The 27,673-nt window shown below is 31.2% G+C and overlaps 1 protein-coding gene across 1 annotated transcript in view; it reads left to right on the top strand.

Moving 5' to 3' along the window:
• The window catches only part of LOC126735256 (neuroendocrine convertase 2), a 76,952-nt gene that overhangs the window by 16,812 nt on the left and 32,467 nt on the right, over positions 1 to 27,673 (top strand). The window contains exons 2-6 of the mRNA XM_050439203.1: positions 4,504 to 4,608; positions 4,909 to 5,155; positions 11,186 to 11,223; positions 15,954 to 16,030; positions 24,357 to 24,445. Of these exons, the coding sequence (XP_050295160.1) occupies positions 4,504 to 4,608; positions 4,909 to 5,155; positions 11,186 to 11,223; positions 15,954 to 16,030; positions 24,357 to 24,445 (556 nt within the window). The remainder of the gene's footprint in view (positions 1 to 4,503; positions 4,609 to 4,908; positions 5,156 to 11,185; positions 11,224 to 15,953; positions 16,031 to 24,356; positions 24,446 to 27,673) is intronic.

Here is a 27,673-nt window from a genome sequence, read left to right as displayed (position 1 = left end):
TAAAATATATTACGAAGATGAGACTGTTTAAAAAAATCATAAAGGAATGGATTTATAAATCGAATAGAGACATAGAAAATTTATTTATCTAACATGCATAGGTAATAATGATTGAATTTTTAAAATTATGTTTTTCCTGCTAGATTTTAAAAAAATGTGTCAGAGATGTCGCTGAGAGGTCATTGACAGAGAAGAGAGAAATTGTAAAATGTGACTTTATCCCAAAATTGACTATTATAACTCCAAATCTCATCCAGGAAAAAAGACTAAAAGAAATTGAGTATCTACAGACTTCACAACAAGTGGTTAAACCACTTCAAAAGTGAAGTGTTTATTCATATTATTTTTGTTTTGTATTTCTAGATATGTATCCATATATTCATATATCCATTTTGTACATTAACAAACATATTTTTATTTATTTATTTTATCTCTCCTTACCTTCTTCACTCATAGAAAAAATATTTTGTTTCATATATCTCAAAACTAAAAATTTGAACCTTGTCATTTAATTATTTCAGTTAAGCAATTTTTATACAATATTTCAGAAAATAAGTAATTTTTTAATCATTTGTAATTAACAAAAATTTTCCTTGCTCCATTTCATTATTATATTATATATATGAGAGTAATTTCCAAAAATCTAATAAAGCCCTTTAATTGAAACCTAATAGATATTGAGTTTTCATTAAAACCAATAGCAAACATTGAATTAATCAAAACTGCTTTTGGCCCACGTGATTAATGTTATATGTATTCCAATAAATCCAATAAACGTGTGTATACAATATTAAATTAAGGGCTTATGTTGTACATACATTTTATTTAATAAAAGTTTAGTACATAAGAGGGAAGAATATGTTTTAATAAAACTGATATGATTTTTTATGGGTTATCTGTATCAGATTTAAAACTTTTTTAATACATGCCATTTATCTGGAGTATCTACACTTCACGTAAGGCGAGCCCACTCGAGAGATCATCCTGCGGAATGACGTGTTGGATTAACCGATAAATATTTGATTTGTGCAGATAAGTATTCAGTGCATTACTTTTAAAAAATTTTCCTAAAATATATTACCAGATTTCCATAATCAAAAGTACATCAATGAAAAGAGATGACGTAATATTTCATGTCTTTTATCAATGGCCAGCTCACTCACTCAAAAATGCTCAAGTCATTTTTAAAAGATCTAAAGTATGTACTTGGCAGTAAAGTTTCGAAAAAAAAACTACCTAAATCAAATTGTTTTTTACTATCCAAGAGCAATTTATTCTTCGCCTCACTGATTGAGATATTGTTACGGCAGTTATTTGTTGCCTAGTTATAGCTAATACCAGTTCAATCAGGAACTTTATGAGTATAATATAAAATCGATTTATCATCGCCGTGGATATAATGCCAAGTCATTCGTTCTCGTTTTGCCGTGAAAAGAAATAATCCTATAAAAAAGTTGTTGCGTTGATAGGAAAGAGGATTTTTTTCTTAAATAAAATATAAAGGAATAAAATAAGGCAGACTACATACGACTACAAATAAAATAAGTAAATCCCATCCACGTACTTTAAAACTTTGTTGATACAAGGGCTAAGTTTCTGTACTAAATTGGGCCATCTTCAAAGCTAGAAATTAAAACCGATAAGCAACTAAATAACAATTTATGTGGAGGTATCGCAGTCAAAACATATACCAGTCTGGTAAATTTCTTTCTTAGATGCCAAAAAACCCATACTTTAAAATTCAATAAAAATTCATAGGAAAAGCATTAAGTTAAAGAGAGAACAACAATGCTTCATTGATTCGTCGATTTTTCTTCTCTAAAGAAACATATTATTAACATGTGGTTTTTGACAAGTTATTGCCAGTTATTATTAGTATAATATTACGGAGAAATTTTCTTATTTTTCCAAGACGTCTGATTGTGTATATCGCAAAATATTGATGCAAAAGTAAGCTTGCTATCTATTTAAAAGATGTGCTTTAATGCGGCTCGAGTCATCTCTAGTAAATAGAAAACAGGTGGTTAAGGGATAACACAGTACTTCATCTGTGCAGAATATCGATCGTCAGGTTCCCGAAGTATCGATCTTTATTGTTTCTCATTTATATCAACGACCTAGCGTCTGTCAGCGTTGATGTCAGATCCTATATGTTATTTGCTGATTACACTACTATTCTGTGGCGAGGAACAAAGAACAGTACGTTAAAAGAAACAACAAGTAATGATATTAAACTTATTAAAAATTGGTGTGACGCAAACAAGCTTTCTTATAATATCTCCGAAACGAATATTGTGACATTTAAGGGTTATACTACAAATCCTTCATTGAATGGGAGCCTATAATGAATAAAGCATGCTCCAAATTTCTGACACTTTTTATTGACTCAAAGTTAAAATTTGACTTTTGAAAAGAAGACTCACACTGATGTTTTAAAAAGAAAAATTGTCTCTGCTTGTTATGCTATTAGAGTTGTCCATATTGAGGTTGGTATGGAGGTGGCTAGAAGTGTCCTTTGCCCTAGTAGAGTCCCACTTGAGATATGGAATTCAATTTTGGAGCTTCGCTAGCCGGGGTATTGCTCAGTTACTTTTGGTCTTATAGAATCGTACTATAAGATATTTGTGTGCAGTAGGCTTTAGGAATCATTGTAGACCGCAATTTGTTAAGGATTAATTTAATCATGTTAACTCACATTATTAACATAATTCAGAAAAAGTACAAGAGTACTAAGAATTTAACAGGGGGTGCTTGTTGAGTACCCGTACAAAATACTCAATATATGAGGTATATTTTAGTAACCTCATATATATGAGGGTACCAAAATGTATAATGCATCACTCAAGTCATGAATAGTAGCAAGCAGTTGAGCCGTTTTATGAAAAATTTATTAATTAAGAAAGCATATCACTGCCTAGAGGAGTTTAATAGAGATATTTTGTAAGTTTTATATATTTGACGTAAATATTGTTTTTCTTTTAAATTTTATCGGATATTTCAACCTACCTGCATTGTAAATTTTATATATTATTGTCCATTTTTAATACTCTGTTTTAGTTGACATATTGTTCTTTTGTGCTAATTTTTTTTTGACTGACTTTTGTTTTTTTTACTGTATCAGTGACAATTTCTTAACTGTATCATATTTTGATTTGATTTGATTTCTGCACTCAAGACCTGAGTTGGCCGGACCAGGAATTTATGGTAACGAAATCATCGAGCCGTTTTTTTTTGGAAGAAAATTAAACTGGACAAATTAAATATACCTTCTCGAAAATACAATATATCCTTCAATCGTCCAATCTTTGAAAACCAAGTGGATAAAAATGGAGTTAGTGTACTAAACGAAAATAATTTGTATTTCCAATAAGATGGAGGTTCCCAGTTGGCCGTACCGGTATACTAAATTTCGTTAAACATTTACAGCAATGTTTGTTGTATTTAGCACCAAATTAAAACTTTCTATAGAATCATGTGTTTATTTATATTCACTCGATATTTTGACCTCTGTGAAGTCATCATCAGGACTTAGCAGATATGGTAGTTAAAATATATATACCGGTTCTGCAAATTTCTTTCTTGGGTGCCAAAATATCCATGCATTAACATTTAACAGACATTTATATGGAAAACTCTACTTAGCAAAGAGCATGTAGAAGAACATCTCGTCCTCTTATTAATTTGTGACTTTGACATGTTATTGCAAGTTAACATATTGGTTTCTGCACTCAAGATCTGAGTTGGTTAGACCGGGATACTAAATTTCTTCAAGCATTTATAGCAAGATGACCAACAGGTCAATTAGTCCTACCAACAGGTCAATTAGTTGACTGATTTCATGTTCTACCTATAATAAGATTAATATCTGAAAAATGCATAGAAACCCGAGTTTAATTTCCGAGACTCTCGTAATTCCCTAGAAGGGAGAGAAATTCATCATTCGTCTACAAAATATTTTTATTTCAATTTGATTATTATAAAGGCGTCTGCCTTAAATTATGAACATTCTAATTTCTTTTAACCCCCTGTATATTTTTTTAAAAACTCTAAAATAAGCATTCAATGATTTTAATTAAGCAATCTTGGTTTTTTGAGTTAAAAGCCCAAAATCATTTAAACAAAATTCAGCAAAATTAAGATTTTTTCAATCCACTATATATTTTTTAAATACAAGAAGAAAGGTGCTACCATTACAACTATTGGATGAAAAAATGGTCCTACACAATAAAGTTTTATAAACTTTAGGCATGTATTAACCTAACATTTTAACCTGCAATAATAAAATCCCTCTTTAATGGACTAGGGTCTAGCTGGAAACCCCAAATTCCCTATTACAACAAACTTTGCTAATCTGCTTTCAGAATTTGATCTAAGGGCACAACGTAAATAATTAACTTGTTAAGGGTTGCCTTCTTGTGGCTTAACTTTGATATCATTAAAGTTATCTACTAATTTTACATACAAATATTTAATTAATGATTAAATCAACCTCATTATTTGCAGGTCTTACGGTCGAAAACCGAATATCATTTTGTGAATCATGCTCTGCCTCCTGTTAGGTCCAGAAGAAGCATTTCACATACTAGAAAGCTAAAATCAGATCCTCTGGTAAATATTTGTTTACACATGCATGTATTGTGATCTCAAAGGATGTTAGAGAGAATAAAAATTTAATGATTTAAACGAAGAGTAAACATCAGGTCTCGGATTTATATAAAAAAATAAACACCTAAAGCTCCTATTACATTAAAAAAAAAAGTTTTCTTTAGAATGATATTTATTTACAAATGTGATTGCCAAAAACATTTCCCTCTAACAGTTTTCGAGTTAGCAATGCATTTTGAATACATTCTATATAAAAAAAATAATTATCGATAAATACTAATATAAAAAATAATAATATTACAGATTCACACGGCAATTCAACAACCAGGCTTCAAACGAGTCAAAAGGGGTTACAAGCCTCTCAAAGTCGAGAACCTGGTGCAAAATATCGAGCCGCATCAGGACCCCACCGATCCTTATTTCGTTTTCCAGTGGTACCTTAAGAATACAGGCCAAAATGGCGGCAAACCAAAGTTGGATCTTAACGTTGAGGCTGCTTGGGCCCAGGGGGTCACTGGCAAGAATATTACCACGGCCATTATGGATGACGGTAAGAAGAATATTTTTGTTATTCAGTAGATCTATTTATTTTAAGCCTACAGCCTAAGGCAGATTTTGTTATCCCAAAATATTAAAAGTGATATCATTTTTGCTGAAATTGGCCTTTTTTCAAGATAGATTGACTGTAGTTTTATTTTGAGCAAGACACCTTTATAGAAAAACTGGATCTTCGGAAAAGTTAAAATAAAATAAAACACGTATTTGACGTAAGACCATCAAACAATAATCTACGATTTTTTTTATTTTTGTTTTAGTAGAGTCATTCTTTTGAAAAAGTCATAGACCTGATGATCATCTATGGCCGAAACCGCTAGGTAGACATTAGTATATTCTTTCTTACGCTGAAGATGTATTTTATTTTGTTTTATTTTATTTTATTTTGACTTTGCCGATAGTCAATAGCGTACAACTGGCGAAGTCTATTACTGCAGCTGGAACCTGTTCTTGCTCTACGTTGGTGCTGGACATCCAGAGCCAAAAAGAAAACAGCCTGCTTAGTTAAAAGGAAAAGACCTTGAGGCTTATTTTCTTCTTCCTGCTTTATTCAACTTGCACGTTTTGTATATTTAAAAGTTCAAGCCCTTTCTAGGTTCCAGAGGGTTCATTCCAAAAACGCCACTTACTTATGAAAAACGCTAATATATCCAAATAAGGGGCCAGCAGCCACTCTGTAGATATTTGTCCTCTATTTCTAAGCCAGGAATCTGAGATATTAAAGATAGAGATTTTATCGAATTTTTCAATTTTTTTTGTGTTGTATTTTACTTTCAAGAAATACAGCGAATATCTTTGAATATCGTTTTCCAGGCTTGTTTCTTCTGAAGCTCAAGCCCTTTTAAGGTATATTTAAGTCTGTTTAGTTTTTGGTTTATATGTAGGTCATCTAAAAAGTTCATACTAAAAACGCCACTTTAATTATGAAACTCATTTAGAATAGATATTTCACTTTTCCACCCTAGAACCTGCCTTCTCTATTAAGAATGCTGCATGGAAAGATAAAGTCAGAGTTGTCTTTCCTCTTCAATCCTATCAATCAGCAGATACCTGTCCTTCATTTCTTAGCCAGCACTCTGTGCTAGTGAATATAGAGATTTTTTATCGAACTGTTGACTCTGCTCTCGTTTACTTTTAGAGAATTTAGCCAATGTTCTTGAATATCGTTTTTTAGGACTATGCCTTTTAAAGTTCAAGCCCTTTCCAAAGTATTTTTGATTCTGTTAGCTTCTTAGTCAAATTGGTTTGAAGATGATCTAGGGATTCACACTAATAACTCTAATTCTAGTCATGAAGGATCTCAATTAAAAGTATTATTTGACTTTTCTATTCTAAAATTTATCTTTTTCAAGGCCTTTAAAGATGCTATATCTTGATAATCAGTACCGTTTCTAAACCAGAACTCTTGTGCTATTAAAGATAACAAATTTTTATCAAACATTTTACTCTATCGTCCTTCAGTTTTAAGAATTTCAGCAGATGTCATTGAATATCCTTTTTCAAGCCTGGGACTTCTATAGTTCATCCTGAGCATGTCTTGGTAAAAGAAATACGTTTCTCCCTTTGTACTTCATTTAAATAATCTTACTCATCATCTAAGGAGTTTACATCCAGATACAAAATATCTCTGTTTCTTCTAAGGTCTACGCCTTTTCATGGTGTTTTTGTTCACATAACTTTTTGGATCACGTGGATATACTCACTACATCCAGAAGAAAGGCCAGCATTGCTCCTTCTGGTTTTCATTTCCACAGACTTCTGACTACCAAGATAATCAGTGAAAATCAGACTAGTAAAATTTGAAGGTAATCTTATGGCAAACAACGTCAATCGAAGTAATCATCATCATTAATCATCATTATCATTTAGCAGTTTATATCTATTGCTGGATTTAGGCCTCTTCCAATATTTTTCACTAAATCCTGTCTTGCACATCTAATTGCGCATCTTGTAGACGGTATTTTTCTATCTACTCCTCTTCTTCATCTATCTTCCATCTACCATTTGGCATTCGAGCGACATGCCCCTCCCAATTTTTTTTAAGACTAGCGATTCGCGATATAGCATCAGTAATGCCAGTTCGCCTTCCCTTATCTTCATTTTGGATATGAAATCCCTGGTAGACGCGGTAGTCAGGATTAAGATTTCCGTCTCGTTTGTCAACATCGGCAAGATTCACTAATTGAAAACTTTTCGTTTTAGTGATATTGGTATTTTTAACTCCGGTAAGTAGCCTAGGAAAATGTTATTCTGCTCTTTTGTTCACAGGTTTGGTTGTCTCTCGTTATTCTTATTACATAACCCAGGTATACATCGCTCTTTACAAGTTCTACCTCTTGTCCACCAACCGACAAACTTTCACAAGGAACCAAGTTTATCACGTATTTTGTTTTTATAATCTTCCTGTAGTACCTGTTTAATATCTTTCAGGTTGTCTGACACTAGTATTATATCGCTCACAAAGCGCAGATTTGTTAGGTGTTGACGATCTATGTTCATGTCCTTCTCTTCCCAGTCCAGTTTTTTGAAGGCAGGATGGTGATAAAGAGTTTTGGTAACATTGTGTCCCCCTGTCGCACGTCTCTTCTGATAGGAATTTTGTTGGCGATTGTGTTATTTCGAAAATCAGAGAAAATACCTCTCTTAAACTTAATGACTCTAGATCTGCCAATAAGAATAACATCTCTCCCAGTAGCTGCAACAGTTTTAAATCCACGGATCTATAATTATCATATGTGGCAAAAGTTCAACACTGCAAACTTTAATTTTTAACAAACGTGATGCAAACAAATGTCGCACTGTATATGTATCAGTTTTATTGTTGAGGCAACGATGCATTCTGGTAAAAACAGTTTAACTTAGATATATACAGATTTCTGTTAATGGGGAAAGTATTTTATATGTTAAAGAAATTAAAAATTTGGGAACAATTTTCGATGCCTATCTGAATTTCCATGCTCATGCAGATTATGTAATGAGAAAATTTTCAAAAAAAGTTGGATTTATCACAAGAATTGGAAAAAATTTGTCAATGTACATCAAATTAAAACTTTACAACGCCATTGCTCTTCCTCATTTACAGTTCTGTTCAACATTATTGTTTAACTTGCCACAGTATAGAATTGACCAACTAGAAAGAATTCAAAATAGGGCTATGAGATTGATTCTAAATTGTAATCGTTACACGCCTGTTGTCTCTATGTTGGGTGTCCTAGATATGTTGTCTGTACATCAAAGAATTTTGTATAACGTTTATTTGTTTATTTTTAAATTAAAACATCAGGTGCTCCCCGATTATATTTGTAATAAATTAAGAGTTTTTGGAGATATACATAACTATAATACGAGAAATCGTATAGACTTCATACTAGTCGACAGATGTAACACAACCCAAATGCATAATTCAGTTCTATACAAAGGTTTAATACTATTTAACAACTTGCCTGCTAACATCAAAAATTGTATTACTTTAGATCAATTCAGAGGGCTCTTGAGAAAATTTATTATGAATAAGTAAAATTGTGTTTGTTATTTTATTATTTTATTTTAATTATGTAGTTTATTAAGTTTTACTATAGTATGAATTGTTTCCGCTCCAATCATCATCTTGATTGTTGGTTTATCTGTTGACTGGGTTTTTTGGGCCAACCGGGATACTGGTTACAGCTTCTTGGAACTACCGAAGCCTTTCTAAGTATTACACGGGGGGACCAATGTGTCTAGTCGGTAAGGTCAACCAAGTTCCAAATGTGTGTCATCGGCTGATTGCAACCGAACCGACTCGATCAACCTGAGTCGACATTATTTTTATTACTATAAGGCAAACAATAATTAACTGTGCTTTTAATAAGTAGAGCAAGGAAATAATGTTTAAAATAATGTTTAGGTTAAGTCTAGTTTTAATTTATGGTCTACCTCTGACAGGATATTTCTGGAACCGGGATGCTGTTTCTGGATTACCGAGACCATCCATGGACAAACCGGAGTGTCCTGATACAGTTATGGCCAACTTATACTTTTATTCTATTTTTTATTTATATTTTTATTGAATGTAGCTTTTGCTAAATAAAGATATTATTTATTTGTAGTCATGCAATAATAAAGGCGAACTTAGTTTTGTAACGATCCCAGCAGAACCATTGACATATTTTATGAAGTGATTATTCTCCCTTTGGACTTTACGATCTCTATAATCAGGTGCATCTGCCTGTGTTCCGGAGTTAGTGGCCTTCATTTTGTTTTTCAAAACATTACTAATGCCACCAAGGACAACGTTGGTAGCCTTTTGACTAATACGGGTCGGTTTTCCAATCTTCTAGCTACCATCATCTTGACAGTACTTCTACCACATAAATCAGTCATCAGTCATAAGGCAGATCCTTAACCTGAGTAGTTTCAATTCTTCTGTCATCTTGAAAGTCAAGGTTAAACATCATGATGTTGTTAGCTCTTGTCTGACAACTGATGTTTGGTTACCTCCACCCGTCGACACAATTTTTTCAATTGACCACAAATGGCAGCATCTAAGATATCACGATGACTAGAATTTCAGTGGCAGATATATTACCACAGTCCTTCCAGATTCTGAAAAGGAAGCGCGGATATGCAAAAAGCTCATTTTTTGTTTCTTTGAATGAGCAGCCCTTATTGCACCCAGGTATTCTAAATGGTTTTTGAGAGTGAATGAAGCAAGTTATTTGCATGAAATTATATTTTTTTAATCGGATCGATGTTTTTGTCACTTAAAAACTCACACAGTTTATTTAAAACCGCTTGTGTTTTCAAAACCAATGTCAATTGCTCAATGCTCAGACCCAGCCATCAGCAAAATTTTATCAACTTTATCCCACAGAAAACTATTGGTTGTTATATTCCAGAATTTGATATTATTTATTAGGTTTTGTATATAAAGTAATATTTAGGATTTTCTATTTTGCTAAAAAAACTACAACACTATTCGTGGGTCGTAATTCTCCTTCTTTTAATAAAATGCTAATTACTCATAACCATCCATTATACCCAACTTTTTTCAAATACGACAACAAAAAAAGAAATAATATTTCCAGCTTTCTCTCATTTTTATAATAATCCGGGACGTAATAAAAAAAAAAACCTAAAAAGAAATATCTTTATTTGGACCCTTTTGTGTGAAAACCTTCAATTTTTTTCCAGACCTCTTGGGAATAACAGTGAAAACCACGAAAGAAGTCTGGGACTGTTCCTTTGTATCGGCGAGACCCATTATAATATATTCATACGATACATTACTTTACGATATATATTTTTTTGTTTGTTTTGTCACAGTTTCTGAAAACAAAAACATAAGTAAAATCTATATTGTTGTGACGAATTTATAATGAGTTACTTATTTTATTGATTATTACGTCACATATAGCAAAAATCAATTTAGAAATTACTATCTCACCCGCTCAAAAATTGAAAAGAAGAAATTAGACTTATTCACGTATTTAAAAGAAATATGAACTCAAATCTATAATGATACCATTCGATATACTTAATTTAATTTAAGTTCAATAAGTTTTGAATACAATAATTTACTTGTGATTGATTTAACCTAGGACCTGAGGTTTAATCTATTAATCTCTGACTTCGTTTCTTCTTTTTAGTGTTCTACCTAACTTTGTTATGAATATTAAAATTAAAAAACCATAAAAACAACGAGAAAACCTACTTTTTAAAAAATACCTAATTTAAACTATAATAATAATTATAATGGTAATTTATAACTACCGAAACGTTGGTTCAAATTAGGTATTTTTTAAAAAGTAGGTCTTCTCGTTGTTTTTATCGTTTTTTATTCTTAATATTCATAATAAAGTTAGGTAGGATATTGAAAAGAAGAAACGAGCTCAGAGATTAATAGATTAAACCTAACCTTAATTTTTGAGCATGTGGGGTAATTTCTAAATTGATTTTTGCTATCAGTGACGTAATACACAATAAAATAAGTAATTCAACAAAAACATAATTAAATAAGTTTATTAACATGTTGATTTTTTTGCAGGTGTGGATTACATGCATAAGGACTTGAAGTTCAATTATGTAAGTGATATATGGCCCAAATTCAAGAATTGATTATTGAATACTTGTATCATTTGATGCATATTAAATATAATTTATTATTTTTCTTTAATCTAAATATTTTCTATTTATATTCCATTTTTAAGTTATTTAAAGACGTAGAGAAAAATAAATGATACTTTATAGCTACGTATTTTTCTCTATATTGATACGACGTTTCTTTTTCTAGCCGCCATATTTTTTTCTTTTATGAGCACCATTATATCAGATTTAAATAGTCTATTTAATTACTATTTGATTATAACGGTAACAATTAATTTATATGAAAAATGACCTAAGTACCCGTCTCTCTTTCTCATAAAGGTCTCGAGAAAGCCGAAATAATTATTGAATACTATATTTTTTATTTTCATTTTGACCAAAAATCTTATATTGCATGTTTAAAGAAGACCTTTTTTCAATTTTTCATTTCAAAGTTTTTTTCAGTAATTTTTTCTTAGAAGCTTATTTAATTTCAAAGTGTTTTTTTTACATACCCTCAGTTTTGATAAAATTTTTTTTATATTGAGTTTTATCATTATGAATAAAATTCCAATTTTTCTCTTTATATTTTTAATAATTATTTAAAGAAGCCTGTTTAGTGTACAAATTTTTTTTTATTTAATTTTAATAATAATTAATAATTATATTATTAATTATTATTAAAAAATTATAATAATAATTAATAATATACTTATTAATTTTTATAATTAATAATTATACAATATTTTATTCTTTTACTTTTATAGATTTTCCACTTATACTTTCTGTTCAAAAAAATCATTTCTTGATGCCAAATAAAGTTCAAATACTTTGTTTTCTCATGAACGAATTTTTTCTATATTTTCCTAATTTTTTTTTATTTATAACGACTTTAACAAAATCAAATATTAAAAAAAAAATTAAGTGTAAAACACCTTTTTTTCTGTAATTTTCAATGTATTGTTGTACAAAACAAAAATATAAAATAAAACAAATATATATATTATTTCGTGTAAAAATTTTAGCAAGATACAGGGTGTTTCAAATTCGACCTCAACATTGTGATCTCAGAGTCTATAAGAGGTACGCAAATTAAGGCAAAATTTATTATCTTCGAGCCGTAACAATAAGCCGTTTAAAAAATTATAAAATTCCAAATGATTCCAAAGATATTCGAAAAAACCCAAAATTTTAAAAATTTTACTTTACTTTTTCTGCTTATTTATTATCCGATTTTAAAATAATTTGCACTTTTGCTTGAATTTTTATATCATTTTTGGCAAAATGCTTATCAGTCAGAAGTCATTCGTGTTTTCAGGTTCGGGCTTCTTAGAGAATGGCTGAATAATACTTATTTTCCAAGCTGATGGGAAAACTCCCTCCAAAAGACAAGTGTTTATTATGTTTATTAAGAGGTTTTACATTATATTATATTATTATTTTATATTATACGTAAATGGACGACTACAAATAAAGGTATTCAATGTATGTCGGTATGAGATAATTAAACAAAATTGCGAGAAACTTAAGAGAAATTAACAAAAAGCTAAATTTAAACAATGGGCAGATCGACTTTTACAAAGAAATATCTATATATGAAAAAAACAATTTTATCAATATCAATTTTAAACAATTTATTTCTGGCACCAACTCATCATCTTCAGTTGGCCATAAAAACGTCCTTCTATTTCGATATAAGGTTATTTATTTCGAGATAAGGTTAGGCTGTTTCTGTATAAAGTCCATCGGGCCTAGAATCTTCTTCGTCTTCCTCTGCTATCTAATTTTGCCTTTTTTGTGTTGATGTTAATTCCCGTAAGTCGGTCGTGCATTCCAAGTACGTTCAGAAGCCTTTGGAAGTCCAGGGTGATTTTTAAGTTGATACTTTTTTTTAACTGTGTATAGAACTCTATTTCAAATAACTTTATTCAAAAAACCGAAAAATAAAAAAATTGCATTGCCAAAATGTTATAAAATGAGTCCAATACGGTCCTCTTTAATTTAAATAAGTTGTTCAAAGTTGTCACCATTAACTTCAACACAACGATTTGCTCGACGTAACCACTGTTCCGTAACGGCACGCAATAGAGAAATCGGTTTTTGTCTGTTGCCGCAACCTGCTCAATACGTGCTATTAGTTCTTCTTGTGTGTCAATAGGCGTCTTGAAAACTAAACTTTTCATATACCCCCGCAAAAAAAAGTCACATGGATTTAGGTCTGGCGGCCTTGGTGGCCATGCAATTCGGCCAATCCACCGATTTGGGTAACTTATATCCAAAAATTCGCTCACTTCTCGTCTAAAATGGGCAGATGCTCCATTCTGCAGGAGCCACATAGCTTGCCTGATATTCAGTGGCACGTCTTCTAACAGAACAGGCAGATTATTTTGCAAAAAGTCCAAATAAACATCGCCCGTCAAACGGTCTGGTAAGATAAATGGTCCAACAAGTATCCCATTCACAATTTCTGCCCACACATTAGCAGAAAAGCGATGTTGAAAATTGGTTCTGCAAATTGCATGGCGATTATGAACAGACCAAACATGCGTATTTCGAAAATTGTTAATTCCGTTTCGGGTGAATGTTGCCTCGTTCATGGCTAAAATTTAGTTCGAAAAATGTTGATCATTTTCATGTTGTTGTAGGAACCATTCACAAAACTGAACTCTGCGGGGGATGTCTTCGGGCAGTAGCGCTTGGACACGTTGAACGTGAAAGGGATTAAATTGATTCTCGCTCAATGTTGTCCATACTTTTGTTTGACTTAATCCGACCTGCCCTGCAACAACTCGAGTACTTGTTGTTGGATCTTCTTCGATGAGATTTAAAATTTGTTCTTCCCTATGAACATTTTCAGGTCTCCTTCCTCTTCCTGCATGCCCTTCACGATGTTCCCGTAAATCGCCAGTATCCCTAGCCCGTTGAATAGGATTTATGAAACTTCTGGGTGTAGGATGATTCTGCAAAGGAAAGCGGTCTGCGTATAATACCGAAGCAGCAGCAGCACTTTGAAGACACTCTCCATTAATAAGCAACATATCCACAAGTTCATTGTTTTCATAACGATGACCATTTTTAAGATTTGCAAATTTAAAATTAACAACAATAAACCAAAAGCGTCTAAGACTAACTGATCGGTACAATGCGTGATCGATAATACAAAAATTCGAGCAAAAACTAAACATAAACAGACGATGAAAAAGAAACCCATATTCACTTTTTTTATTCTGTATGTCCCTTGTTTTTGAGTGTATCAAAAAAGTTATTTAAAAAAATTTATATTTTACCGAGTTCTATACACAAAAAAAAGGATCAACTTAAAAATCACCCTGTATATCGTATATTATTGATCCATGTACCATTTGCTTTTGATGCCGAATTATTGTCCTTTGAGAGCTTCTTGAAACGTGTTTTTAGAGTAATTTTCAATGTAAAAGTTGTTACACCTCTAAGGATTTTCCGTTCTTTTATAATTGCGGTATCAAATCTAACTGCTCCTGATTGGTTCCAGTACAAGTTTTCAATACAGCATATATCTTTTTGATCTATGTCAAGTAGCCTAAGCATTTAGATTAGAGTTTATAATATTGCACTGTATCAAATGATTTTTCGTATTCTATGAAACACATCACTACAACTTTTCTACAACAAAATTTGGGTTGCAACCAGCCTCTCGTACCGAAATCTATTTTAAATCCGAATTGAGAGAATCCAACAGCGCTTTTGCATTGGAAATTCTATAGTGAATGACCTGCAGAACCACTTTCAAGAGTCTCTTAATAGATTCGTTTGAGTAATTCAATAGGCACTAAATCTGGTTTCGCACTTTTTATTGTTCTAGTAATATCTTCTATTGCAATTAACGGCCCAGACAAGTCATCTTTAAGATTATCTGACATCTATCATCTGCAAAGAAATTTGTAATATGTCGTAGCTTTTCTCTGTGCGTTATCTTGTGCCATTTGTCCTTGTTCATGTTGTATGTTAAAGAAAGTCAGTTTTCTGTATACTCCAGCTATTTCCTCTATTAAACAAAAATATGCCAAACTAATATTTTACTATTTCCAGGCGCTTGAATATACAGGATGTCCGTTAGTTAATTAAAAAGGATTTTTTTCCTTCAAAACTTAAAAATGTATAGGTACATAGGTACATATATGTATAGGGCAAGCGCCCCCTATATTCTACATCAAAACTTAATAAAAAAATAGGGTTTTCGCTCTAAACCAAATTTTCTGATAAAACTTGGTTTGGTTGAGAATTTTTTTCGAAGTAATTAGAAATATCTTTTAAACTTTACTACTTGTATCTCAGCTATTATCAACTTTTGGATATTGATAAATATAGTCCGATTTCAAAGATTAATTACGGAAAAGGTGCAAACACAAAAATCAAATATTTCATCGTTTTTTTTAATCACGGTGACACATGTTTCGTATGTATCCCCATGATTGAAAAAGTCTCATCAGTTAAAAAAACAATAACAAATAAACGAAAAAAAAATATGGTGTGTCACCATGATATTTTCTCTATTCTTCAAGCCCTTATTGATATTTTACAAATAAATATTTTCTGATATTTCTTCTAAATAAAATTGAACCTAAAAAGTAATGTAAGCAATAAAAACAACACTAGGAATTTAAAAAAAAAAGTATTTTCGATGTTTTCTTTCTATAAATATTTAATACTAAATTTGCTTTAAGTTTATACGTTTTTTAACTCGTTTCTAGAACGCAAAGGCGAGTTACGACTTCAGCAGTAACGACCCTTTCCCTTATCCGAGGTACACGGATGACTGGTTTAACAGGTAAGCTGGCCCTAAGGCTATTTTTATATTTTCTGTGTTTTTCTTGTTCGGTATTAAATATTAAAGGCCCTAAGGTCTACGAAAGCTAGTTTACTATAGAATTCACTAGATGTTTTTTTTATCGAAAAAAAGCATCTGGTAAAGTAAAGCCTCGAGAGCGGTTTATGGTTTTTTCTTCAATTTTTTTATTTATTTTAGTAAAAGCTTCCGCTTTTTGCACGGTGTTAATATAAAGTTTTATAAATTAAGCTTCAAGAAAAACAATATGTTGAAACACGAATCATAAAATGTTTAAATGTTTTTCCATAAGTAAAAGCAAAAAATCTTAATTAAAAAATATATAATTATATTAAATAAACACGTTTCATAAATTCTAATATTGAGGTTTTTCCGTTACTTTTAACACCATTAATTATTTTTTATTTTTGAACCAAAAATATATTTAAAAAAAAAAACAAAATTAACGTGGAATAAATAAAATATAGACCTGAAAAAATATATGAAATCACTATTTATTAAAAGAAAACAATGACTTTTTCAGTATTTTGTTTTTCACTTGTAAATCTTTAAGTTTTTTACAATTTTCCTTCATTCCTTAAAATTTTAGATTTTTTAATTTGTAATAATTTAAAGATTTTTCATTCTAGTTTTTTTCTATAGTAGTGTCTATTATAGATCAAAAATGTTGAATGTGAAATGAAAATTTATTAACATATGTCAGAAAAGTCACAAATTTAAATAAAAAATAGAGAAAAATAGTATTAAAGGATTAGGAAAAAAGTAAAAAAACAAAATTAGGTGAAAATTTAAAAAAGAAATTACAGAAAAATTAGTTTAAGAGTCAAAAAAATGTAGTTTGAGCTTCAGGAGGAAAAATCGAACTTTTATAAATTTTGAGGAAGTGAATCCGGAGCGAAAGATAATTAGATGAAATTTAAGGTAATTCCTTAATTTAATTTTTTTTACAATAATAAACTATAATTTTTTAAAAAGAAGTTTAATTTAGAAGAATCAAAGGCATGAATCAGTAATTTCTAATAATTTCCAATGAATAATCCTTATTGAAAATTCAGGTTCCTGATCGCTCTGTGGAATACTTAATAATATAATTGCTAGAGAAATTGATTACTACTTAAAAATCTGACATAATCTTATATACATATATGATTTGGTCAATCACAGTCTATAAAGAAAAAATTAACTTCAACAATTTCTGTTTTTTTATAAAAAGTTTGAATTAAACATATAATTCGAAATTGCCAGGATGGTCTTTGGAATTGTCTTAGTTTTATATTTGAATTTTTTTTAAATTTGTTAAATATTTAACAATAAGCCTAAAACAAATTGACTCAGATTGACTTAAAAAATTATACTAGAATTACCTCTATTAACCGAAATAAGAACCTCCGAATTTCTCGTTTTATTATTATGAACATCACAAAAAATCGTTAATTTAGCACATTTATATTTACGTAAAATGTCTCTTTTTAATTTCAATATAAATAAATAAGTTACTTTAAACAGAAATCTTTGCAGAGCGTATACAAATTTTAAACAACCAACATAGTCTTATGTGTAGCGATTAGATTTTAGGATCGTTCTCATAGCCCTGTTTTGAACTATCTTGAGTTATTGGATCCAAAAATTCAATCTTCTAGGCGCTAAAAAAAAATATTTCTTGAGAATTTTGAAATGAAAGAACTAAATTTTTAAAAATGTATAAAAATGTATAAAAAAAATCCAAAAATCTGTAATTTCTGGCAATGGCTTTTGAAAAATACGTATGTATTAAGAATATAAAAAAAATTGATAATTATGACAACTTATTTCTTAAAATCATTTTTAATAAAATGGTATATACAGTTGTGATTTAATAATAAATAAATTCAATAAAAGGGGAAATATTTCTTGTTTTTAAGTCCTTGGATACGTCGATTTTATTTTTGGATCAGGAATATTTTGATATCTATATATATAAAAGAGTTTGTCCTGACTGACTGACTCATCATCGCAGAGCCCAAACTACAATAGCTAGAAACGTGAAATTTTGCCAATGGGTTCCTTTTATAATGTAGGCACCGGATAAGAACGGATTTTTCGAAATTCCACCGATAAGGGGTAAAAAATTGGAAAATTGTTACCCGTGAGCTCGAGAACTAAGGGGGCTTCGGAGTTTAAATGGAGACTGCCCGCACCAACGAGTCGCAGGCATTAACTTAAGAAAAAAAAATTAACTGCAACAATGTTTTTTTATAATATACGCCCCAGATACGAACGAACTTTTTGAAATTCCACCGATAAGGGGTGTTAGCGATATGATAAATATCGCATAGCGGCATAAAACTGATTAATAAATACGATTGAAAAAGTGCCTCTGTATTATTTATATTTTGGTAGATATAACAACAAGGCGGGTCCATGCGAGACTGATACCCGAGAGGTGACTCGACTCAGTCTTACCGCTCGCTCTGCATCTAATGAATCATTTTTAAGATTATTTGTGTCTTGGTTTTACAATAATTATATTATATTAATCGCGCCCCTTGACTTCAAGAAAAATGGCGTGGCAATTGTGGGTTGCATGTACTATCAATGAGGCGAGGCTTTGGCTTTTATTTTTGTGTATTGTGGGTTGTATGTACAATCATTGAGCCGTGGCTTCGGATTTTATTTTTGTGTATTGTGGATTGCATTTACTATTATTGGAGGCCTTCTTCGACTTTTCTTTTATTTTCACCCGAGCAACGCCGCGGGCATTCAGCTAGTCAAATGTAAATATACAGATTTGCAAAAACGTGTGACAGAAAAATATTTTTTTTCTTACATAGGACTTTTCCGGAAAGTTCTGGGCAAGTTTTATATCTTATGCCTTTTACCTTTTTTCAACGGTTCCCAAAATAATTATGTTCAAATATTATTTATAATACTTTATTGCAACATAAATTGATAAATTATACTCTAAACTCTTAAAATGTATCTTATCAAATGCTAGAAGTAGCCGCCAATAATAGCTTTGCAGTACCCCAGACGACCGATAAATTCTTGATGCACATTTTTAACTCTATCTAGAAAAATATTTCTAATTACATTACGGATTCAATCTATCTTTGTACGCTTTATTTTTGGTCTAACTCCAAAAAAGTAGTTTGATGGTTTAAGGTCGGGTGACCTAGGTGGCCACGTCTGCTTATCCACCGTTTAACTTCTAGGAATATTTTAATAATCGTAGCATAGTGGGGAAGCGCTCCATCCTGTTAAAACCATAATGCTTGGCTTGTCATGCCTGAATGATTATCATCAGATTACTCTGTCGCTTGTTCTGCAACCAAGCCGTCTACTAAAAAATCATGACAACGCAGTTCCATTCTTTCAAAAAGGTCCTATTACTTTGTTATTAATAATCCCCGCCCTTACAATAATCTCTTCATTATTCTGAGAATTACTTTCTCTAAACCAGTGTAGATTTTCGGGTGAGCAGTATCTAAAATTATGCCTATTTATTTGTCTATTCAAACAAAAGGTTGCCTTATCTGAAAAACATATTTGTCTCACTAGTCTAGGTTATTATTCTTTGGGTCATGGTCTGGCAAGTCGTTTCTCCGATCTAGATCCTCTTTTACTAACTCTTGAAGTTTATAAGGATGCCACTTTTCCTTTGAAGCATTTACCCAAAGCTGAATACTTGAGAGGTTCAAATTTTCGTGTAATGACAACAGGATTTCCAGTTTTTGATCATTAGAAACGCCAGTCCTCCTGATCTGCCCAGATCCTTAACAGCTCCAGTTTGTTTTCACTTCACGCCTTAATTCTACTAATTGTAGACTTACAGATTCTCTGTTTGAATATTTATTGTTGAAGATTATTTGAACTTCGTTGTGTGTTCTAGTTTTCTTACCAGAGCCAAGCATATTTCGATTATCTGAGTCTAAGTGAAATGCATTATAAATATTTTTAACTAACAATACGGTTCAAACTTTTAAATAATTAACACTTATTTGAAGACTATGTCAAATATCCACAAATAGAGGTCAAGGTAATTGAAATGACTGGTTATAACTAGTTTGAAAAGCTTTTAATGGCCACTTCTAGACAAAACATGTCCAGAAAATCCGAAAATGCAAAAATACACACGAGGTTCCATTTAAGAAAAAAAATATTTTTGTCACTCTTTTTTGCAAAACCCCAAACCCTAAAACCCTATTTTTATTATAAACATACAGCATCGTTTAATAATTTAAAAGGCAATATACTGTGTGAGCCATTTTATTAATAAATATTCTACAGAGCGATTATGGACACGAGTTTTAAAAAGAGTGAATTCATCAACAATATCAATAAGTCTTAAAATTACTGCTTCAGGAATTAAGATTTTTTTCAAGATCTATTAGTCAAAGTTAATAATAAAAATTCTAAAGAAAGCCACCTAAGTTCATAAATGAATCTTTCTTCACTTAACTATCAGCCACATTTGTGTTACGTCTACAACGAATTAATTCCATGTTTAAATCCTAATTCGTTTTTATTAACGTCCATAACAATTTTATGGGGTGTTTGTTACAGCTCCTCTCCACTCTGGAACAGACCCTTTATGTCGAAAGCACTTTGTTCTCTTTGTTACGAGTTATCTATGTGGGCTATGTGGGCAGCCGGATAATGCGATTTCAATAGAGCTCTTGTCATTTTACGTCGATCGATACCGATATACTTGTTATATCATTTGAAATTCATAGAGTTATTCAGTTTTTTGTTCTTACACCATTGTATACGTTATTTGCTCAATATGTCCAGTCTATATATAAAAGTTTCGAAAAAAATCTCAAGGTTTGGAAATAACAATAAGTTAAGCTTTATTTAGCCGATGGAAAGATGGATTTATTAGGGTTTTCACATGAACGAATCAAATAATTAGGACTCTGTAAGACCCAGATAAATGTACGAAGGGCACGTATTTAATGAGTTTTCGGTTTGTTTTTCACTGAATGTTGAAGATTATCTATTTTTTAGTACTAAACTATTATATCATATAGTAGAAAGAATGAATGAACAACTAATTCCCTTAAAGAAAACGTATTTTATGGCGTTTAATTAAAAGTAAAGCAACAAAGTGTGGCATGAAATATGGCATGAAGATTAAAAGCGATCGTAAAGTTCATTAAGCAAGTTCCGTTGCCAAAGTCTATTAAACAGGTTCGCAAATCATTTTAGATGTTTTTTTATTATTAATTTACGAACTTTTTTAGTATGTTTTTTTTATATAAATTATATATAATTAGCAAGCAAATTCATAAAATCTAGAAAATGTAAACCACCAAGATGTAAAATAAACGAATCTCCTGAGCCAGCCAGATGATGTTCACAACTTTGATCTTCGTTGTCGGTCATCACGGGATCTGGTGCTCACTTGGTAGTAATCTTGGCTTTATATTATCAACTAATCGGAATCCTGTTTCCATTTGCTAAGTCCAGGATTAAGATTAAAATTGTAACTAGCTACGATATAGAGTTCACGATGTTCTGACTTGATCCTATATCTACTTCTTCGTGGTACTTCCGTGCTTTTCACAGGACGTGTTCAGTCGGTTTAATTTTTTACGAAGGGCTCGGTAGCACCCAGCCAACTTGCGCCCCATAACATGGGACTTTTCATGCACTTCGGATGGTTCTCTTCGTTGCAAAGCAGCAGAATGGTTCTTTAGATTTTCTGGCCAAAGCCAAAGGTCAATTTAAACTTCTCAAAACGATCTTCAAGATCCCTCCACAAAGTTCTAATTTATCTTATCCAGAATTGTCATCTAGTTTGTGTAATATAATGAGAATATAATAGCAGAAGAATAAAGTAAGATTTACTAGGCGCTCGGCCTTTAATTGTTAAATGTCTTGATATGATACCAGGAGCTGGTATATTTACTGTAGATGGAGCATGGCATATCTCATCTTTAGCCATGCACCAGCAATGTCTAGGTAAGTTGAACTGTTTTTATAACAATGTTGTACAGATTAATGAGGGATAAGAATTTTTAACAAACTTTATTCAATGAAAGCCCAATCACTTAAAAAAGGCCAATAATATGTCTCATTTTTCTATTACTGCCATTGTTTTCTTAAAATTGTGTTCTTCTTCTTGCTCTGACATGGCATATCCGTTTGGAACTCGCCCTAATATGAATTCTGGTAGAGGCAACTGTTCTTGAACAACTCCTGATCTGATCAATGAAAGTATCTTCGTGATCTCCATCAACTATGCAAAAGTCTTGATTTCAATAACCAACTTATTCTTTATTAGAGATAACTCATAAATTCCATAATGAAATGAAATGAGAAATCCCATAAATGTAATATCGCTTTCATTGAAAAAGACCGTAACTCAGATACAATTATTAATTCTACAAATAAATCAAAATTGTCTTAAGATATAATAAATGCACATGTGTCTCCATAAAATAATAATAGTCGAGGGATCAGAGATCAAAGAGCAAAGCCATATTTCCAATACCTTTAATGAGTTATTATTTCATTGACTCTGTCAACAGGCTTACTCAAACTCTACTTCTAATATAACCCATGCATTGCCACAGACCCATGCAGTGATCTTTCCACCCATATTTCTGACTGACTGGCAGAATAATAAAGCTGATTACCTCTAAAAGTTGTTGTGGGGTGGGTGATGTTCCATGTAATCTGCTCGCTTCATACTTGAGTGATTGGTTCCCTTTTCACATTTAATTAATTAATCTTTTGTACATGGCTCCCAATGAACTGAAAAGATCAATCATGGTACCTATAAATAAAAAAGAAGAAACAAGTGACATTAGTAACTATTGGCTAAATGTTCTTCCATTTAAAAACAATAAATCTTTAACGAGGCCTTTCGGACAAGACTTCTTCAGTTCATTAAGATCTTTAAAATCTTAGCTCCAACGTAATATGGATTTGTGGCTGGCTCAACAACGGAAGTCCTTGATAATTTTAACAGGAAGTTGAAGTTTCTTGAAATATTCTTCGATCTCACTAAAGCTTTTGACACCGTCAATCATAAAATCCTCCTAAGCAAATTGTACACCTATGGAGTCATCGGAACAGCTTATCAGTGAATCGAAACATATTTGGCAAGGAGTAAGTGAAGAGGGAATATCTATATCCAGTTGGTTGGAAGTTAAATCTTCGATGCCTCAGGGAAATGCCCTGGTACCTATACTCTTTTTGATTTTTATCTATGAGTGGCCATTATTTCTAATGAAGCATACATAACCCTATTTGCAGAGTATACTTCGGCCATTATTCATGCTGAACACTATGAAGTGTTGGCATGCATGGCAAATAAATGTGTGCAGGAGACATAGGCGTCGTCAGTCTTTCTTAGAAGTGCCAAAGAAATTAACTTCATCTTAACTGTCTCAAGACAAGCTTTGCAGTCTTCGCTCCTCTCATAGAACATTATGAGCCATTAGACTTCTTGATGGGGATAGTGAATGACTGTGCACTGATTTAGAAGGAATCAGCTAATTTTCTTGGTGTGATTATAGACCAAGGCCATGTAAGAATTTTGCAAACAAGAATTATGCAGTTTTACAACTCTTGCAATTCAACAACTTACGAGGGGAAATTTAGGCCACACCAATAATCAAAGCAAAAACGAATCCTTATGTATCACCTTTCATTCAAAATGTCTTATTGCCAAAACTTAAAAGACGAAAAACTCCTTACAATTGATGGATAATATAATCTCCAGTGTACTTCCTACTAAAAACCTGAGGCACTATGCAACATGTGGCGATAATACTATATATGCCACACGTAACTCCAACAATCTTTACATTGCCAGAACTAGAATAACGAAGGTACAAGAGGGCCCAGTAACATCCTTAAAGATCTTCAACCACTTGCCTTATGATAAAAACAATTAAGTCGCATAGATGCCTAAAAATAATTGAAAACATATCTTCTCAAGAGACTTAAACATGGCAGAAAATCTATATTATACAATGTTCTACTATCAAGATCACACCATGCTCTGTTCTTTTACTTTTACCTTATGTTAATATCTTCATGTATTTATGTATCGTGATTGTTTTTATTTAGGAGAATTATTTTGTGTATATAATGTTAGTTACATAGCTTGTATTGTATTAGTTTCTCTAATAATTCTAAAATATAATTTTTATTATGTCAATATGAAAATACATGATTTGATATAGATAAAGTAGGTAGACAAAAATTCATAATACGTGGCGATTTTTTCTATTTGTTGTAATTTTAATATCCTAAAAGGCATAATCTTATACTAAATTAAACACTTTTATATAAAATTTACCTTTTTTCTTTGCAGCCATGGAACAAGATGTGCAGGTGAAGTAGCAGCAGCACGGGATAATGGGATTTGTGGCGTGGGAGTAGCTTACGATTCCAAAATTGCCGGTAAGCAAAACATTTAAGAATTTACATAATAAAGATCTTAATATACACTCAAAATAATTGATTCTAAAATTTAATTATTAAGTCATTGCCTAAAGTGGTGCTTTAGCGAACAAGAAAGGCATTATTAATATCTTAAAATAATTCAATGTGGGCATTATTCCGCATAAATAATTCATGATCTCGAAAATGTGCGTCAAAGAGGAAAATTGATTTGCTTCAGCTTTCCACCTCCGTTTTCATTGTCGCTATTTGGTGAAATTTGTATTTACTGATCGATCGGAACTGACAGGGCACTCAAAATAATTTTATCGGAAAAATAACCGAATTTCGTATATTTTTCTGGCGTTATAATAAAATAGCTTCTAGACACTTTTATGATATAAGATGTTTACGTAATTTAATTCAACGTCTCATATAACAGAAATCATCGTCTGATTTACTTTTTTTTAATTTGGTTCTGGATTTGGCTTTTTTAAGCATCATAACTTATCCTACGCATAAAAACACAATAAAGGCGAAATTAGATATATTCATTTTAGCTTTTCTTTTTCTTGCTAATTATTCTAAAGAAAACTCTACGAAGGCAAATATTGTTTTATTTACTATTTACGTACTTATTTATTAGCATTTTTTAGATCCCAGTAAGTGTGAAAGAAGTTGACTTATGGTAAATTATGTGTTGGGCAAAAATAGGTAGATCATTAATTTAATCTGTTGGGTGGAACCTAAAAGTAACCAAAAATCCAAGGCTGCATTGGGAAAATATAGTTGAAGATTTGTTTGCTAATGACCGTCGCATTTCAAATTTATAAATACTATCTTGGATAAAAAGAAAGGCGTATCCGCAAATTTCATATCCATCTTCGATTCTCTCTTTTCGTGGCTTATTTTTACAGATCCAATACTGACAGTAACGTCATTCAATGTTTCGGTCCCCTGAATCAAGCATCAACTTCTTTTTCTATATGGATCTGGATATTTTATACCTCATTTATTTCGCTTAGAAAATGGAGTTGTGGCAAAAACAATGTCAGGCAAAAAATACATATACGAAAATTCCATATCATCTCTGTTTCTCTCTTTTCGCAGCTTGAAGTTATTTTCTATAAAAATTCGAGGTTTTTGTTCACTAGGACCTATTCCCTAAATATTTTCGTAAATTATATATATTTGAAAATTCCACTTTTAATTCCAATTGACTTTATTTTTAAGATCGAATATTGACAGTGACAGTCATTTTTTGAAACTTCCATGTTTTGGTGCTATATGGACATGGATATTTTTTGACATTATTTATTTTCTTTAGGAGATGGAATTATGGCGTATCCAAAAATTTCAATTCATCTCCGCTTATTTCTTTTCGTGGCGTATTTTTTACGGGTTCAATATTTAGTGATGTAATTTTTAAAATTCATCACTTCTTTTTTCTATGAAGACCTGGATATTTTTGTACATATTTATTTTGCTTTGGAGATAGATTTAGGGCAAAGACAAAGTGTCAGACAAAGAAAGGCATATCCGAAAATTCCATATTCATCTCTGAGAAACAGAGATGCACTTTTCGAGGCTTTATTTCTACAGATCCAACATTCATAGTAACGTTCTTTTGAAAATTCGACATTTTGGTTTTCTGGGACCATCATCAACCTCTTTTTTAGCATGGACTTAAATATTTCTGTATATCATTTATTTTGATTTAAAGATAGACTTATGGCAAAAACAATGTGTCAGACAAAGAAAAGCATTTCCAAAAATTCCGATAATCATCTCTGTATATCTTTTCTTAGCCTTATTTTTACAGATCCAATATAGATAGTGACTTTATTTTGAAAATTCAACGTTATTGTCCCTGGGATCATAATCAATTTTTTTACTATATAGACCTGGAGATTTTTTTACATCATTTATTTGTTTAGGAGATGGAATTATGGCAAAAACAATGGGTCAGAAAAAGAAAGGCATATGCGAAAATTTCATGTTTGTCTTCATTTCTTTTTTTTCGTGAGTTTATTTTTTAAATCCTATATTAACAGAGTTGTCATTTTGAAAATTCGACGTTGGTGTTCTCCGGGGCTATCGTTTTTTTAAACTTCTTTTTTTATATAGATTTAGATATTTTTTGTATCATTTTGCTTTGGAGATGAACTTATGATAACAATAATGTATCGTACAAAGAAAGGCAAAGTGCCTCCCTTCAATGTCAGGATTTTCTTTATCAATATCATCATATTCACTTTTGTAAAGAAGTTTATAGAATTCCTCTACTATATTTAATATTTCCTTTTTATTAGTCGTTAGTTCTCCATCATTGTTTTTCATTTTGCATATTTCTTTCCTTCCATTCATAAGTTTTCTTGGTGTACCTTCATGCTTTTGTTATTTTCTATTGTTCATTTAATTTCTTTTAATTTGTACCTTCTTGTGATAATTCTTGGTATAATTTTATTGTTTTCTTCCATTGTATTATTGGGGTATATTGGTATATTGGGCGCGTTAGTAAATAAGTAAATAAATGAAACTATGATTAGAAAAAAAAACATTTATATTGCAGTTATAGCAGTTTAGTATCCAATTGCTCATATTTTAAGAATTAAAAGGGTTAGAGAATTAAAAATTGAAATGCAAGAATTTTTTATAAATTATTGGAAACATCTGGATCGTTTTGAAAACAAAAAAAATATATCCGAAAATTCCCTTTTTATCTCCGTTTCTCCCTTTTCGTGGCTCTATTTTTACAGATACAATATTGAGACGTCATCTTTAAAAAATTCGACGTTTTAATTCTCCGGGACCATCATCAGCTTTTTTTTCTATACAGGGTTATTCACCCTGTACGATACGGAATGTTATGGCTAAACTATAGGGTAAACAAAAAAATTAAAAAATTGGGTCTATCAGAGGCGTTCCAGAAGCATCTTTTAAAATTACTTTCATGATATACCGGCTATTTTAAAGTGCAGAAACATATCGAAGTTATGTTTTTTTTTAAATTGAACACCTAATTTAATGGCGGATAATCAAGCCATAACAATTTAAACTTAAAATAGTTATGGCTTTTGAGGACAATGACACGCTAAGTTTAAATTCAGGTTTGTACCTGATTATAATTGTTTACAGCATGCACAACACTAGATTAGCAATTGATCAAATTTAGAACTGTATTAACAATGTATCTATTTTCAACTGACCATTATAATACATTATACGTAAGAAAAATGATGACCATTT

Source organism: Anthonomus grandis, chromosome 4 (genome assembly GCF_022605725.1).
Source record: "Anthonomus grandis grandis chromosome 4, icAntGran1.3, whole genome shotgun sequence".
NCBI lineage: Eukaryota > Metazoa > Arthropoda > Insecta > Coleoptera > Curculionidae > Anthonomus > Anthonomus grandis.
Note: the sequence above shows the minus strand (reverse complement) of the source record. Positions and strands in the feature narration are given on the sequence as shown.